Source organism: Scleropages formosus, chromosome 8 (assembly GCF_900964775.1).
Source record: "Scleropages formosus chromosome 8, fSclFor1.1, whole genome shotgun sequence".
NCBI lineage: Eukaryota > Metazoa > Chordata > Actinopteri > Osteoglossiformes > Osteoglossidae > Scleropages > Scleropages formosus.
In genome coordinates, this window is record NC_041813.1 from 18,849,793 (window position 1) to 18,868,132 (window position 18,340).

The window sequence follows — 18,340 nt, forward strand, 5'->3', positions numbered from 1 at the left end:
GAACACTTGAAGCGCAAAGCTTACCAAAGGCACAGTTTTGAAAAGATAAGGTGACCGTGTTCCTTTATCCATCAGAGGGGTTTCTGGAGACACAGTGGGCAAAGCGAATGCTCAGGGCAGCCTTTTATACACAGTGTATAGAAGCGCTGTTAAAAGGATGGGAAGTCATAGGGCAGAAGAACAGCTTTCCCTTTAGAGAGGGCCTCTAGGTATCGGCAGTGATGTCAGGTATGTGCTGTGTTTCGGGACTGGAGCTACAGGACACAAACGTCCCTCTGCATCCACTTAAGAGCACAAGCCAGGCCTTGGGGTTTCTGCTTGTCTACAGATTTTGGACATGGTATCTAATGGAAACAAGTTGCAGGAGTGGCAGCAGGACATTTATACTTTGAGTAAATTTGAACGGGTGTCCCAATTTTTTCTGTGTTAACCTACACAAGTCCCAATAACTCCCAGTGGCCGACGGCACATTTACGCTGGTTCATGACCCATCGTGAAATTAAAGTTTAACCAAACAAGTATTTTGATAAAATTGCAGAATCCCAGAATTTGAAAACCTGAAGACCATTCCAGCAGCAGGTGGCGTAATCATTAGAGCTGCAGTCTTACAATATACCCTTATACCAGTATTTTTGCCGTGATTGCAATTTCAGCAATATACTATTAACATTTGTTACTTATGATTCCAGAACAATTACATAAAAAAAAACATAGATATTGATAATGAGAAACTGAAAACAGCAACAAGGCTTTGTAATGTATCTTGCTATTTGAGTGGATTTACTAATCAATACTGTTTGTACCGCAGGGTGCAGAGTGGTTCCCACCTCCTCTTGTGATATCCTTGATCAGCAGTGATTTGATACAGTAAAAATGACCCCACTGTACAAATGGGTACATAGTGGTTTGTGGGTGAGGATTGTCAGTTGTTTTGGAGAAAAGACATTTGCTGAATATTTGGAATGTTAAGTTAAAAAGAGAAGCAAATGGTTGCAGTTTCAGTAAAAATGCACAAGGCCATCCCATCCCCCAGTCAATTGCAAAGTACTGAGCTCGGTTACAGTGGCCTCTGAAGCAAGTGACCTATGTGAAGAACACCAGGGTAAATTGGGATGCAAAGATTTTAACAATTTCTGCCTAAAGGTAGAACCAATGCAACGCTAATGATATCCAACTCTTCATCTCCTTATCACCTGGTGCATCAGACATTTCCTCGTGCATCGCTGCCTGTCTGTCGGACATGATCACCACCTACAGCTCAACCTCTCCAAAACAGTGATCCTACACCTCCCAGCTGGCCTGTGTTCCTATCACGATCTCTTGATCAAACTGGACAACTCACTCATGCCTTCCTCCTCAGCTGAGAGTCTGGGAGTGATGACTGACTCAAGTCTATCTTTCTCTCAGCACATCAAAGCCACAACCCAGACCTGCGGATACATCTTGCAAAATATCCATAGGATCCGTCCTTACCTCACAACTGACTCTGCCTGACCTTCCTGCTACTGCCATCAAACATCTACAGCTGATACAAAATGCTGCTGCCCGAGTTGTGTTTGACTTGCCGAAGTGTTCCCATGTATCTCCTCTACTTGTTTCTCTGCACTGGCTTCCTATAGCTGCCTGGATCAAATTTAAGACCCTGGTTATTACTTACAAATGCATCAATAGAACTGCTCCCAGGTATCAACAAGACTTTATCATCTGCTACACCCCAACCAGACTGCTACGCTCTTTCACATTTGCCCCCTTTGTGGTCCCACGCACGAAAGGTAAAGTAGGAAGTTCTCGGTTCTGGCTCCGTTGTAGTGGAACGACTATCTTGTCTCACTCAGAACTGCTGAATCTCTGTCCACACTTAAAACAGGTCTTCAAACTCACCTCTTCCAGATTCACTTCGCCCATGAGCTCTTAAATTCATGTAAGGTATAAATGTACATGCACTAGAACTTTAAGATTATGCCCGCATAAACCTTTACACAGCTACTCCTGTAATGTAACGTAAATGTTTATATGTATCTAAAAATACCAGGAAGATGATGAGGAATCATTGATATTTTGATAAAGTTTTATGCAGCTACTCGTGATGAACATTGGTGTATATGGTGAAAGAAACAATAACAATGCTTAAGAATCACACATCTGCAGCTATGTCTCTTTCTGCTAAGGTAATACACAGACTGCATTTTCTATGAGATGTAGGTTGCTTTGGAGAAAAGCACCTGCTAAATGAATAAATGTAAATGTAATGTAAATGTAAAGGTCAGCTCAGGAACACCTTAGCCAAACAGCCAGGGAGGAATCTGGATCTGTCTGACAGCTCTTGTAACCTGAAAAGAAAGGCGACTTCTCTTGCTGATATCTCTAGTAACAATAGTGAACTTTTAGGATGAGCACATTAAACCTCACATGAGAGAGGAGGTCTTAGGCTGCAGATTCTGTTATCTACTCATAACAGTACAGAGAACTCTCTAGAAAGACTGAAATTAACAGTAACATTAACATTTACTCATCATCAGTAACCGCTTGTCTAGTTCAGGGTCACAGTGGTCCAGATCCTATCCTAGATCGCATCCAAACTGCATCCACTATTCCTTTATAGTGTTAAATGCATCAGTTCAGAACTGAATACAAAACATACTGCCACCTCTAAATTTATGGAATTATGCAATTACTGCACTCTACAAACTCTAAAACTACCATTTAGTGTGACCAATAAGTGTCATTTAATACTAAAGCAATCTTTACCACATGTGCTGCAGTTTATTATCAGTACCTTGAGGATCTGATTAAATCTGTCTGGGGATATCTGTTGATTCCTACACCTCAAAGCTGGCCTGAAATACACAAATGCAAATAAACTTTGCACAAATATTCCCCGGGGATTTTTACCGTCCTTTTCACATCCAACTCTATATTTACCCTTATTACAAGAGTAAACTGAGAAAAGCAGGATGTTTTCTGGTGCAGCAATGCACTGTAAATAAACCGTGCCATACTCCTCTGTTATAATCACTGATTAATTCTTGGTAAAGGAAATAAGAACCTAAATTCTCTAATTAAAACATTTCTTGTGCCTAAAAAATCTTTATCTGGCTGTCGTCATGCGAGCGGAACCGTCTGGCAAGGCAATAAGAACCCGTCCTCCAGGAAAGGGTTCTATCAGCTGGCATCTAATTTGGACCACCTGTTTTCGGCTGGGCGAGATCCAGACGAGAAATACAAGAACCCACTGCCACTCGCTCTTGGAGGATGTGACTAAATTGATCAGAAGTACCCCCCCCCCCCACCACCCTGCTATGTTAGGAATGCTCCTAAAATGGTTTCCTCTCGGAGATGGGCTCTTCAGAGATCATATTGCTCTCTGCTAAAGACAAGAGAATGACGTCTTAGAGCTAAATACTAGCAACTCTTCCAAGATGGGCACATGAGTTACTTCTTATTGTATTCTTTTTTATCTGTTCATGCATTGTGGAAATTCACATAAGAAACAAGAGTTAGGACCTTTTTCATGCCACAAGTACAACTGTCCCTTGATTTTCCTTAGAAGCAGACTTATGGAGTCTCTCATCATTAGGAACATTTTCTCTGTTGCTGCTGAAGAATACATTGATAGAGACAGTCCCAGCAAGGAATCTGGTAAAGCAGTGCTTGAAAGAGCAATGTTCTGCACTATTCTGAACTACTCTGTTGCACCAGAAACTTATCTGCATGATGCATTCCTGAAGGAATCAACATGGTAATATACATCAATAAGAAAATATTACGCATGTTGCCAGTTTGTTACATATATCTACATTTACACACACCTAAACACATACTGGGGTAAGACCTTGTGTGCTTTTTCTGTACAGTATAATCCCAAGGGCTTGCTTGGGGAAGCCCTGGCAATCGTAGGAACCAGTTACAGAAACAACCTTGAAATGAGATTGATTTAGACATAAATGAAACAGCTGACAGCACTCGCTGTTCCCCTTTTAGCATTATGCAGTGCAGGTGTGAAAAGCTTTGTGGATGTTAAAACCCCTTCGAGGCTAACATTTCTAAAATAATAAATTTACAAACATCCTCTTGCTTCATTCCAATCTGGAAGTGATGGCCTGCTCTGGGCAGATATTCCCACCCAGGAGTTGCCTGTAGCCCATGGGTGACAGCCTGTAGACCATGTTTTAGCCAGGTCATTCCCAACAGGGAGAAAAAAAAACCCATTTTTGTAATATGTAATACTGTTTTTTTTTTTTTAATTTTTGTTTTTTAAATGAAGGTCATCTCTTGTGAACTTTATTTATTAGTTCACATAAAAGACTTTGGTGGCATCTACATGGATTGTCCTTACCTGTGTGAATATAAAATATATAAAGCTATGCTTTCTTAAGAATACCATTTGTAATATAGTTTTGAAATTTGCTTGCTTCTAGCTTTCACGTCAACAGCATATTTTTCAGTAGAATTCGCAGTCTCATTCAGCTCTGAGGTTTAAAAATCCTCAGACTGCACATGTTACAGAATGGAAACTTGGTAAATGTGATTTTTTTTTTTTTTATAGATTCAAATTATTTAATGGCTCAGTGAGGAAAAGTTGAATCTGATTGTTTTCAAAATCAAATTATTTTGAGGTCGTAGGGGTACCTTCAGCATTCCATCATGTCAAAACTCTAGGTTAAAATATGTGCTTCGCTAATGAATGTAGGGCCAGCTGACACAATGGTTCCCTTGGCATCAGCTAATAGGGCTATTCTGTGTCATATTGTTGGAGTGTCAAGTGTCTTTGATAAGGCCTGCCACCAGAAAAATATTAAGCATCACTGTTCCATGCAAAGATAGACTTGGGAAAACCATTTGTGCATGCTGACCTATGGGTTTACCACAGCCCCTTGTCATTTTCTGGGAAGAAGGAGTCTGCTCACAAGAGCTGTTAATGAGTACATGTGATACAGTGAATTGTTCCCAAACGTAGACCATAACTGTGAAACGTTGACCCTTCTCAACACATACTTTAGCAGCATTGTTCTCTTTTACCTACCAGGCAAAAACAGCCAGAACAGATTTTTTTTCCCTTCACAGCTACAGTTCAAATGAATTTATTTCACATCTACTGTATGGAATACATTTTTATAGAAATTTTATCAGAAGCCGAAAAGGGTGGAAAAATCAGGAACCTGGTGTCAGTCCAGCTTCAGGAGTTCAGTGGTTTCATTGCCATTATCATGGTCAACATCTTAAAAAAAATATGAACCTGTTTTAGGAAAAAACATAGCTTGGCACGACATATAAATTGCATACGTACAGTAGCATTCAAAAAGCACAGCAAATCTTAGACCAAAGGTGTAAATCTTTCATTTATAACCAATCTGACCAATGCACTAGCCATTGTGTCCACTGTGACATATGTCTTCATGAGCCTTTTTAGCACTGATGAAATGTAGGACGGACATCGCTAGCCTGTGAATTTATCTATTCTATTTCCTTGTTACATTAGCTCCTAATTGTACCTTTGTCTACAAAGGCAGTCTTCTCCCTACTTGTACTAAACATCAAGGTCTTACTTTGGGGCAGCTATCTGGGAAGTGACTGGAAGAACCTGTCTGATATGACAGGTGAAATTTGGGGAAGATCGATGTCATCCTGCCTGCATTGTCTCGCTGTAGTACTCGGATCGACTGAATGCAAAACAAACATGATGTCGAATGGAAAGAAAGAGTCCAAAGCCCTATGGACAACAGAGGGAATGTCCACAAAGTGCGGTCCTTCCTTCTTTTCTAACAACACTGCCCTCTGTGTTTCTGTGAGGTCAGCCCTCTCAGGAGCAGTTTGTTCGAAAGCAGAATGAGGTTGAAAGCCCAGATTCCAAAAACCCAGAGGGCTGTCAACGAGAACCGTAGAGATGCGGTAGTGGTGTGTTCAAATCTCCTAGTTTTTGAGGGCTGCAGATCCACCAAGCATCACACCACACCACCCAGTCCGCAAAGATTGAGCCTTGTGTGTTTCACACACCAAAGGTACTGGTACAAGGACTGCTACCTCTAGACATTAATGCTTCATTAGAAGGCTTTGTTTTCTCCACAGCTGAAGGTTTCATCGCTGAGCTTCCTTTACAAACAGCCTAATTGCCCATATGTCTCCATGTATCCAGTTGAAAAATCAGAAAGAACTGAGTGTTTGGATGAAATAAGAACTTATCCTCAGCCCTGTTGTGTCAGGTTTTTGCATCTCTGAAGTCCACTTTCGCCATGCCTCCATGGAATGTGTTACATCTGCCTTTCAGTGTGTCCATCCAAGGGAGCTGGTTTTAACCCATTTCGTTGTTCCTCTTCGTTTTGTCGTTAGGCTTAGCTACTGTTACAGAATTTAATTATGCAACGATGGCAGCCTCGATAAACAGCATAGGCTTCTTTTATTACTTTATTTCGTGTTCTTCCTCCCCTTGGGGTGCATGTACACCAAGCACGCACAGTCAGACGTGCGAAAAAGACTCGCCATCTCTCCCCCATGAGACTTACAGCTGGGGACCATGTTTCAGAACCAACTTACTGAACTTGCCTCTACTGGAAAAACTCAACAGCTCAATGACTCAGTGACTTATTCCCTCTCTCTCTCTGTCTGTCTTTCCATCTCAGTGCTGGATTGGCAGGTAAAGCCCATGCTCACACAGTCACCTCTGTCTTGCTGTTGGTGACGAAGTAGGGCTGTGGGGACAGGTAGTGCTGGCTACGCGAGACATGCAGCTCGCCGAAGCGGTCCATGGTGCCGTGCTTCCTGGGTGCCCCATAAAGGGTGCGGTGGCCAACCATTTCACTGCCGTTCCAGCCCCTCAGCATGGCTGTACTGGCGATGGTGTGCGAGGCATAGGGCAGAGGCTGGGGCCCCTGGGACCGTGCCACTCGTGGCTTGTGGCCATTCTGCTTGGGTACGGGAAGCATGGTGCCGTAGGCTGGGCCTGGCTGGGGCTCCAGCCGTACAGGGTGGAGAGGCAGACTGCCCTTGGTTGTCAGCTCTGTCAGATGTCGACGGTTCACATAAAAATTGTCGTTGGCCTTTTCCGCTGCAAAAAGAGAGAAATGATAGGTGTTTAAAGAACCAGAGATTGTACAGAAAAAAATTAAATGTTCTTTGTCTCTTTTACATTAAGTAGCCCTTCCTTAAATGTAGTAAAGTAAGAATGTCTGAAATTTCACTGATCAACCGTAGGCAAAACTTTTTAAGTGATGAAAACTAATCAAGAAAAAAAAAAAAAAGAGTAATAGTCCTGCACTGAGCTTATAATGCTTTCAATTCGAAGTAGGGCGGCCTTTCAGCGTCACTTTGGTTGCTAACAGTGCAAAAAAGACATGATACTTTTGTACAAACCTTTGAAATGTGATGGAACCCTTCCCCTCAAGAGGAACCAGAATAAAATGCATCATGATGAACAAAAGTAGTTGCTCAAAGGAAAGCAAAAGCACCTGTTCACTTAACTGTAGCAACAGTCAGCTGCCCCTTATACATCTTTACAGAACTTCCTTCTCATAAAAGTACAAGTTTGTCCAGGAATAGGGTCACACTGTGCTTTCTATATTTGCATGTGAGTGGAGGAATACCCGTTAAAACAATAATATGATAAAAGTGCAAAGCCGTTTAAAATGGTTATGGATTTTTAGAAAAAATAAATTCAGTCCTAAGCCATTTTTCCTTTGTTTTTCATGTTACTTGCTTAATAATTTACCTTTTCTGGTTAACTGCCTTCATAATCAATAAAAAAATGACCATTAGTAATCCAGACTGTAATTACTTCTAACAAAATGATACATACTTGAATAATACATACATGGTTATTATATATGGTGCAGGAATAGATTTTTGTTTTTTTTCCTGGTACAAATGTAATATCTGCAAAAACATTGACAGGCCAGTTAATTATACTGTGATTTCTAACATTGTGTATGTTTTTTTGTTTATAGTTCAATTGGATGTTTATGCGCTGGATGTAATCTGCCTGGCAGCGTCACAGATCCGACAATCAACTGTGAGATGACAGTAAGCTGACCTTAAGTCAGTGCATCAGTGATTAGCCAGACAGAGCCAATTACAAACTAACGGGCATCTTTAGGCATCTTTAATTACACCATTTGGGAATTGTACCCTTTAGGCCTCACTGAGGATGGCTAATGGAAACTTTAAAGCAGAACTATCTCGTGCAACAGGGATATGAGATATGAGATCTTCAACACTTTCATTTTCAAGTGATCTCAGAACAAATGTACTTTCTTTTTTTGTAAATGACATTCACATAATTGGTCCCCTGTTTGCACATGGACGAAAGGGTACGGATCCACATATCTTGAAGCCTTCGTGCCCCCAGTCTTCCGTTATTAGTCTGCTGTTTCTGCATGTCCGTGTCTGGAAGAAATCCAATACTGTGACCTTCGGAGCCCTTTGGGGACAGGAAAATGGCGGATTGATTTCCAGAACTGCAGCTCATCAGCGCCTGGGCCCTGGATGAAGCTTCTTTGAGAATTTGGAGACGAGCCAATTTTAACAGGAAATCACGAAGCAAACAATTGTGAGTCTCTTGGCAGATGGGCTGTACTTCTATAGTGCCTGATCATTGATGCTACGAAAAAGTTTCTTGTAAAACAAAGCAACCATATGTTGCTTTTTCAGGATTAAACCTAGTTCAGAAATTGTAACGCTGGATTTGTGAAATGAGGGAGGACTTTGTTCTGGCCAAGGAGGAGTGCTAAGCCATGTCCATACATCTCTCACAGGCTTTGCTTTCAGAGCGGTGGAAATAACATATCCATATTTGAGCGATCTTGATAAATAAGTTAAATTAGCACTAAATGAAAGGCAAATCATCCGTGTCATGCTGTAAACAGTTTGGCACTTATCGAAATGGTCCAAGCAAATAAGAAAGGCAAAAAGGAGGTGCTGGATGAAAATGGCAATTTTTTTTACCACTTTCTCCAAGCTCATGCATTTTCAACAGCCAGACAGATTTAGCTTTATTACTCTCATTAGCAGTCACGTCAGTTCAGAGCGATGTCGAAACTGCGATTAGACCAAACGAGCTCACTCCGGCTCTGCACGATCGTCGGTGCAGTCAGACGGACAAGAACTGAGGAGAGATCTTAATCACGCCGAACAAAGACCCAATTTAACTCAAGCGTGGAGTCGTAGTCCGTGTCAACTCAAGGGGATTGTTTACTACTCTCCAATTATGACAGCGATGCGTGATTAATGCACACGCTGGGGCTTCCAGAGAACTTAATTCCGAATCCACTAAATGAGACACCGTTCATGCTTTGTCAGGATGGGGGCAGCATTATTGGAGGCTTTGGGAGATGACTCCTCACCACGTGTGCTCATCGTGGCGCTCATGGCTAATGGTGCAAGGTGCCGTTCGAAACTCTAATGAACTAAAACATTGCTGAAAAGAGCCACTGTGCCTGTAGCACCAGTCAGGGTTCCCGGGCTCCTTTCACCAACTGATCCTCCCTAGTATTTCGGCATCCTTATTTGATCCCTGTTTTCATTATTTTCAATATACTGCATAAATGAATATTCTTTAGTAAAGAATTCTTAATCCTGCAGAGTAACTCGGGGTAAAAGTGCAGCTGTATGTCTGAGTTGCTTTTTTTTCTAAAATTCATTGTAAATGATAACGACCGCTGCATGATTGTTCCGACTCCTCTGTATCTTTCAATCACAGAGACTAGCAGCCACCATGGCTGTCAATACCCTGCTTGCTGGTATCGGACAAAGACCACTGATATTGTCAGTGAGCATTCATCCACATGCATTAATGGCAGACAAAAGAGCACAGAGCATTGGCGTCCCATAGTGCAAGGCTCTTACCGACGGCCTTCAGGGAAGCGTACTTGTTGAGCTCCTTGGTCGGCTGTGGCTGTTCGTAGATGTGAGGAATTGCACCCAGAGTTGCGTAGTGGTGAGGCTGAGCCATGGTGGGAACAAGTGTTGGAGTGGGGCCCACGTTGTTCATGTGAGTGGGCTCTGCAGGGGAGACAACATTAAGACAAGGGGGTGTGATGGGAAAGAAGCTGAATCAGACCCTGGTTCAGTCCTTGTTCTTTGTTTCGTTAACCAAACGGACAATGCATTAGCTCAACTGGAGTACCTCACTTACATTGCATGCACATCAGAAAGATTATCACATAGTAAGTTGCACTCAGGTAGGAGCTCAAGTGTCTAATTCCTTTACTATCAATAGCAACTATTTAGTATACATCCCTAGAGTCTATCTTTTGGACAGCATCAATTGACGCATGGGTTTTTCCCAGCACACCAAAGCATAAACTTAAGTCAGAGTGCTTCATGCAAATTTTGCACACCATTTTACCGTGCTGGTATTGGCCTTAGGGTTGCACGTGTGATAAAGATTTGTCTGAATGGACCGTGTTCAGGTCAAATAGTTTTTTAAAGAAAATACGTGTTTACATATTCATCAGCTGACTCATATAGCTGGACAAGAACAAGGTGACACTGCATTGTGTTTTTTCCTCTTGCGCCTGGGAACAACCGTGCACGATTTTTCAGTTTCTTTTGTTAATTAGGGTCGTTATGCTATGACTCCCAGCTGCTCATGCCTTTCCATAGAAGACAACGCTTCTCCCGTCATCCAGAACAAACAAAATTATTCTCATACTGTCCATGATCTGAAGCTCCCCGTACTCAATGTGTTACAGTTGTCTGCAAGAACATTTTGGCAAGGCTATTTTTAAACAAAGGTCATGGAAAGAGGATATAGCTGAGCGACTCTTGAGATGCCAAGGTCCGGTGTGGCTAAGGAGAGCTCAGAAAGCGAGGGCCTTGCCCCGGGGCTCCCGCTCAGACAAAGTCACAATTCCTGCTCTGAACCTCTTCCGGCTGACCCCGGCAGGAGGGTAATTAACTGTTGATCTCTGTGACAAAAAGAGCGACCACTGCACTAATCGGCCCCCAGTGAAAACCTTGCGCAATCTTCTCACATCTCAAAACATTTATAAGCATGCTGCTAGCAGCCCCACCGGTACGGTTTTCACAGCTTCCTGAAATTTAACTCATTGTATTGTTTCAGATGCCCAATGGGGTCCCGTCTCACTTAAAGCTAGAGAGGTTTGTGATCCTCAGCGGAATACTAGGTTCATGTCAAGGCGGTCCTTAAAGCAGAGGCTGGTTCAACCATGCTAGAATGAGGCATCTGTTCTCTGAGTCCGGGGGGGTTGAAGGATGGTGGGTGGTTTGAAGCTACAGCAACACCTGGCCCTCTCCCTGGTGGTCTGGTGAAGAATTCATCACTTTTGTCCATTTAGAAAACCAGAGACTAGTGGGTTGGCCAGGAAACACAAAGTAATCCAGCCACCTGGATCAGCAATGAATGCAGGTTTGCTTTGTCTCTGCCAATGGTAGTATGTGACACTGACTCTCTCAAGATACTGAAATTAACAAAAAAAGCATAGGAGAAGGGTTATGAGACATTTCCTTGTCCTCCAGTGCCCTGATACTCACTACCACTGCCCCGGGGGTCCTTCTGTCAACACAGCGAGTGGTTTCCATTCTTTTTTCCCATCAGACACTTCTACTTTTAAAGCTAAAGCTGCTCCCTGTAATTACCAATGAGCCATCGTTAACCTTTGGCCACTAGACCCTTCCAGATTGTTTGATGTCCTTTGTTAACTATCAAGTCATTGCTGGATGTGGAGTGATAATGGACAGATACTCCCCATCCTGCTAGAAAGGAAAATGTGTACGTTCTCAACACCAGTCGCAACCAGGGCAGTTTAAACATGCAGGCAGATGTTCCATGGCTCTGAGAAAGGGGAATTTTTGCAGGCAGAATTCAAACATGTGGCTTCGCATTAGTTATTTGGCAATGACGCGACCTCTGCCGGCCAAGGTGCGATTCGCTGCATACATTCATGCAGGTGCATTTCGAAGGGTCCTGGAGGTCAGCCGGGAAGGGGGCTATGGCATTAATCACCCCAGGAAGAGGGCTCTGTTTAATTCATCACACTTCCAGGGGCTGCAGTGCAGCATGGGTAACTGGCTTGACTCATTCTCCATCAGTGCTCCTCTGGTTACCCTAAAATAGAGCAAATGCCATCCATAATTTCAGGCAGACTCGATTTGCTTGCCGCAGACGTGAGAATGACGGGTGGCGCGTGAAGGTTTTAAAATATCCCTTCTAACACATCAAGGTCTTTGCACCTGACTGACCTGCTTATATGAAGAGTTTCTGCTTCCCGATGTACTGCAGGTGTGCAGTTTTCGAATGTGTTATGTTTCTTAAACCATTTACAACACAGACAAAGGTCAAAAGTTCAGAAGTCTTGATTTTTTTCTCAAGAAAGCATATGAACATTTTGCAGTTAGGAACCCATCTGTGCATGACAAACTGATCTTCTTACTCTGGTTCTCCTGCAGCCCATGGGCCAGTATACAGAGAACAGGGCTGCAGTGCAGCATCGAAAGGGCACAAACCCCATTCCTTCTGCCCCAAGCTTGTCAAGAAGTTTACATGACAAAATCAAATGCAAAATCGACAGAAGTGTTGCATCTTGAGCAGGCTTGCTGTGTGCATGTACCTCGCTTTCTTTCCGACATTCATGACGGGGGGGGGGGGATGGGGTGCCCTACCCACAATGTCCCTGAGCACGGCTCCCTCATTTGTACCAATTTACCGCACTTTAGTTACAATTTCGCCTGGGTTTTGAATTTCCCATCATGTGTGTTGCCATGCAACCACTAATCATGTATGCACAGCGGAAAAGCCAAGCTGCATACAGATTTCTTTGCACAACCATTTCATTTTTACCAAGAAATGACATCTGGTGATTTTTTAAAAAATTTTCTATTTCCAAATGAATATGAGCTAACAAGCATGGATGCTTGTTGCCTCTTCAACCGAGGTTCTCTTTGCCTTATTTGCCTGCTTCTAGCCAGGAAGGACATGGGGAAGCATCATATTCTCTCAAAAAAAAGCTGACCAAAACTATTGTTCCCCTGACAAGGCTGAATGACATAAATTGATATAATTTCAGCTGTGGGTAAGGACGATGATTTTGTCAGAGCACATCTCTTGCCAAGGTGAATAAATTTTATTCAGTTTTTTGAGCTAGAGTCTTATACATGTATCACCTTTAGCCTATATTTGTATATATATATATACACACACACACACACACACACACACACACACACAGACACACGCTATATGACACTGCAGTATTTGGTTGCCCATTTCCTGAGCTGAATCTGGTTCATATCACTTTTAAGACTAAGCCTCTTGTCAGAGTTGAAGAAAACGGCTGTCCTCTTTCAAAGATGGAGAGAATTCATTCGGCAGGGGCTGATCGCATCTCGCTGCCTCCTCTTCAGTGCTGCAAGCACAGAGCTGCTATGTAGTGAAGGGAGCAAGATGTGCACCAGGATATCGTTCCTGCCATACACTCTTACTGTAATATCTGAGTTTTGCTGTGGGCAATGCTTTGTTTTTCTTTTCCTTCTTTGGTATGTTCACAATTAAGGCAACACCTTTGTGTTTGTGATTATCAGAATGGTAATTGAAATCCCACCATCTTGAGTAAACGGTCATGAATCCCTCAGCAGACTTTATTTCTGTTTACATAACAATTTAAAACGGGAACCCTAACAGCATAATTCCGATGAATGATGTTCTTGGGTTCGCATGTCTCTGGATCCATGCTTTAGTTTGCCTGTGGTGTTTAAAATATTACTTTACGTACCAGGTGGTGTAGTGGTAAAGGAACTGGCGTTTTTTATAAGGTTGAAGTTTCCAGACCTAGTAGAGTCTGTGTTGTGCAGGACCTGAAAATATACCTTTATCAGTGTCTCTATACAGTTTTGAATTCTAACATTTGCATAAGAAGACAGGTATGTTGATGAATATTATTATTTAAATATTTGAGCTGGCTGCCAGTAGGAAGAAACCCCTGTCTGACTGTGGAAGCTTCTTGTCCATACCTCACAAACGCATTGGCTCCTGGCAACTGTTTTCAGGCCAAGCAGTGGTCCTTTCAACATAGGAGTGTCGACACAAGGGGGCATGAATTAACTATGAAAGCCGTAACTCTGAGTGATGCTTGAATGAAAGAGCTGAACCGGGGCAGAGGAAACTTTAAATAAAAGAAGAAAAGGGACACATTGGTCTTGGCTCTTGTTCTCGCTTGTAATTAGACTCTAGCGATGCTTTTTAGCCAGGTGACGTTGACAGAGAAAGCAGCATGTGTCAGATGCAAGAAAACTGACATATGCCCAAAGATTACACCAAAATCAAGGTTTTTGTCATGCAGGAAATTCAGAAGATTCAGAGAGCTCCTATAACCGAGAAGCTGGAAGGGAAGCACAATCTGTCTGACTGATAACAGGAGGTAATTTAATGCGAGAAGTAGGACAACTTTTCCCATAAGTCAAAGGCTGCCCCACTAGCTTCATTAAAAACCATGGAATCGTCCATGGGGTTTTATAAAAACCAAATAAAACAAGCTTTCATAACCTTTTTCCCAACTCTTTCAGCCTGTTTCAGTGTATCTCTAAGTACAAATGTCCTTGGGGGAACTAGGGTACTAACAAACACTAACACTAGCAAAAAGTTTTTTCTAAGCTCTCTGTGGTGTGGAAATCACTCTTGATGCAGAAATACACGTCACCTATCGAATTTGTTAGGTCACTAAGATGTGTACATACCTTTACTTGTGCTACTTCCATGTAATTTGCCTGACAGCAGATAAACAAACTACAATAAATATAAAAATTCATGTTTTGTTGGGTACTGTACACCATGAAGAGACATTGAGGTCATCAGTGCAAATACATTTTTGACAGTTTTAATACTATTACTGTTAGTATAATAAACTAAATATTAGTATAATATTATGTATGAAATCCATGAAGGCATAAGGTAACTGACATGCCTAATGTTTTGTTCTTTAAGGACTTTTTAGAGTTCTCCTTGCACTGTAGTACCTTGAGACCTGATTTTTTTCCAGCTAAATGTTGTCTAAAAAGCCATGTCTGTCACTTGATCCACGTCTGCATGCCTCTGCGTTGGACGGTGTCTGGATTTATAGGGGTAAAGCCACGAAGGCTACTGCACGCAGAGAGCCAGAGAACAAATGAGTCAACAGTACAGCAACAGATACCCTCCATGGTCTCATAAAAAATTCAGGAGAATATTTTGAGACCAGGTTAGAGGAACATCTCTGAAGGAAGGGGGTTTAATTTTACAGGTCAATCCATGTCTGGAGTGGAGCTGCCTCTCCTCTGAAGCCTTGAAAAAGCTCAGTGCCATTTCTCATAAGAACAGAGCTGCCACTTTAAGCAGACATCCATCATTATAAACACTCAGACTGGAAGTACAATTAGTTCTGGAAGAAAATCCAGCACCCTTTTTTGGCTATAACCCTGTTTTTTATCATCATAAAATCAGCATTTTAAATGTGTTTGAATGAAGCATTGCAAGTTAACTCTTTGAATCATGATTTCCTAAAAAAAGGTTCCATAGCTGGTTGGCATCACTGTCTATGGGTCTGCAGATTTTTTTTGCATCTGTTTAGAACAGAACAAGATACCTTAAATCCTACCTGTCCTTATACATACTGTGACAGGGTTCCCTTTTAATTTATGCGCGTACTCACCTGCAGTTAGAAAACCTTAAATTGCTTTAGCTTTCACGGTTAAATTATTTTGCTCTACTGTGGTTGGAGGAAGAAGCTCATTAAAACATCATTATCTCCTTGACATTTCTCAAAACGAGCAGTCAGACTGTCTGCCACTGCTTATTGTGGCTAGGCTTGATGTTCTAGTGCTGATTTAAGACGTGTTAGCCATGTCGCTAAGAGCGGCCTGCAGAAAGGTGGGTGGCAGGGGGTACGTGCGGCGTGTAATCAGCTTGATGACTGACAAGTTGAGCGGATTGTGCGACATCTCTGCCGGGGCCTGCCCGCCTCATGAAGGCTATTGTTCATGCTTGCTTTCTCGCTCGCCTCAAGTGTCAGAAAAGCCAGAAATAGACAGGCTACCATTATGAACCGTTGTGGGTCAACACCAGAGCAGTGTATTTCAATCCATGAGTCTTTGGGGTCTGGCATTCTTATTGGCCAAGCACTTTTGTTTTCTTTAGAAATAAATGTTCTTCAGGCCTTTTGCATCTGTCAACTCCCCACAGGTGTCATCCCTGATCACAAAGGATCGGTCATCTCCTCCATCTCTGACCCCACCAATTTTGATGTAATTGCTGTCAAGCTTGCCATGAAAGCGAGACCCCCTGAAGGTGAGCGGTACAAGAAATCTTGGGCTGGCTTCCAGAAGACGTTATCTCAGCATTACATGGATGACAAAGAGTCCTCATCGATTAGAGATGTTAGGACTTTGGCCCGCACACGATGACATCGTGCACACCCTGAGACTACTTGTTTGGAAATTAAAGACCATTGTATGTACAGCCTGAGCCAGTAGTAACAACCGATCCCCAAGAGAGACTGTGCACCTGAATCTAGAAATGTATATGGATGAGAAACTATCCTACCATTATGACAACTCTTTATTATGCATTATTTCAAATTCAGATAAGAAAATCAGTATTTTAAACAAAACTGCTTAGTTTTTCTCTTTTTTTTAAGTTAAGCAGGTGGTGTAGCGATTTGAGCCACTGCCTTTTTCTTGCAGGGCTCAGGTTCAGATCTCACTCTTGCTATAGTACTTCAGTGTGCGGAGTTGGGGTTGCAACCAGGCGTCAGGTGGTACAAGGTGAAAATATACAGTTTTCCTTAAAAACATAAAACAAACTGTGGAAAAAAACAGATAAGAACATAGAACACAAAAAAGGAGTAACTACGTATATTCATGTTGTCATGACCGTGCCCGCACCTCAACCAGCAGCACCTGGCTCCGATTAAGCACCCGATTTCAATTGGAGCACTTGGCTACAAAAACCACTACTCCACCACTCCCCAGTTGTGGAATCTCTCTTGAGACAACCATTCCCTCTGCGCTCTCAAACTAACCTTGTTTTACATAGCCCACGTCCTGTTGATCATAATTCCCCAGTCCCGCTCCACGCTCCTCTAGTAAATGACTGTTCACCTTGTCCCCTGACCACGACTTCAGCTCCTTGCTTCTGTTCTGTTCGCCAGTCGACAGACCATTCACCTGTCCCCAGCCACGAGAACAAGTCTGATCCCTTAACATTGAATAAACGATCCTGCACTTGGGTCCAGCCTCCTCTGTGTCCTCTGTTCTGCATGACACATATCAGTCTGAGCTTCCCAGTCCTTTCATATTGCATAAAATACTGTTCTCTGGAAGGGTACTCGTGACAAGAAGGAGTATGGCCATACCCACCTTCTGAATTACTGGGTGATCCTGATCGGGAGACATGGGTTAAGGTGCATTCCCTGAATTCATACAATAAAAATGAACCAGAAGTTACAATGGGTAAGTCCTTATGATTAGTATATAAATAAATGTACTGCAAATGTGATAATAGAGGCGGACGCACTATATTAAAGTGGATGGTTGCAATTTTTTACCATTAAAGAAATGAGCAACAGCAAAATTGTAATGGTAGCTGACTAATGGCGCTGTGGCACGAGAAGTGTTGAAAAGCTGGGGAATGGTTTCAGTGGAGACAATGAATTGAGTTATGATAATGAATGAGTTGAGCTGCGCTGTCACCGTCAGTCATCTTCTGCGTCTGATTCATCTTGAAGCTGCGCCGCCCTAATTAAACTCCACGTTCACCTGTCACTGCATCGGATCTAATTCAGATACAAGTCCATTTGCGAACTGAGTGTAAAAGTGCACCGCTAAAAGTACTTGGCGCAAGGTTACCTTTTCAATGGGCGACAAAGGTTTTTGTTCACAACAGAGGCAAAGCAAAAGTCAGGGGGGTTTTTTTGGTCCTTTTCATTGAATGAAAGGAGCATTCGATGCAGCACAGGCATTTGTCTGGCCAAATATTTGCTTTATGCACTGCAAATTTTATTTTACCGTAATTTTGTCCTCCTGCACTTCAGAAATGAGGAGAGCAAACACACCTTTTTCCCCTCTCTCCGTGTCATTTTTGCACTTTCTGCGTGGCTGCTGTGTGTGGATGGATATGACTGGGTGTCGAGTCAGGAGCCGCAAGCTACTGAGGCCTCGCTGTAAGCCCCTTCTAGAGGAGATGTGCGGCAGCTGGTAGCGTATTGGTTAGAGCTGCTACCTTTGGACCCAAAGGTTCCAACTTCAAGTCTCACGTCTAGCTTTAGTACCTTTGAGCGAGGTGCATACCCTAATAAATTGCACGAGTAAAACTACCCTTCTGCATAAATGGGTAAGTAATTGTAAGTAGCTTAACTCTGTG

The 18,340-nt window shown here is 42.6% G+C and overlaps 1 protein-coding gene across 1 annotated transcript in view; it reads right to left on the minus strand.

Annotated features, from left to right (window-relative positions):
* Positions 1 to 5,140: 5,140 nt before the first annotated feature.
* The window catches only part of shisa9b (shisa family member 9b), a 37,496-nt gene continuing 24,296 nt past the window's right edge, over positions 5,141 to 18,340 (minus strand). The window contains exons 3-4 of the mRNA XM_029254320.1: positions 9,835 to 9,990; positions 5,141 to 7,042 (exon numbers count right to left, since the gene is read on the minus strand). Coding sequence (XP_029110153.1) covers positions 6,645 to 7,042; positions 9,835 to 9,990 — 554 coding nt within the window. The 3' untranslated portion in view covers positions 5,141 to 6,644. The remainder of the gene's footprint in view (positions 7,043 to 9,834; positions 9,991 to 18,340) is intronic.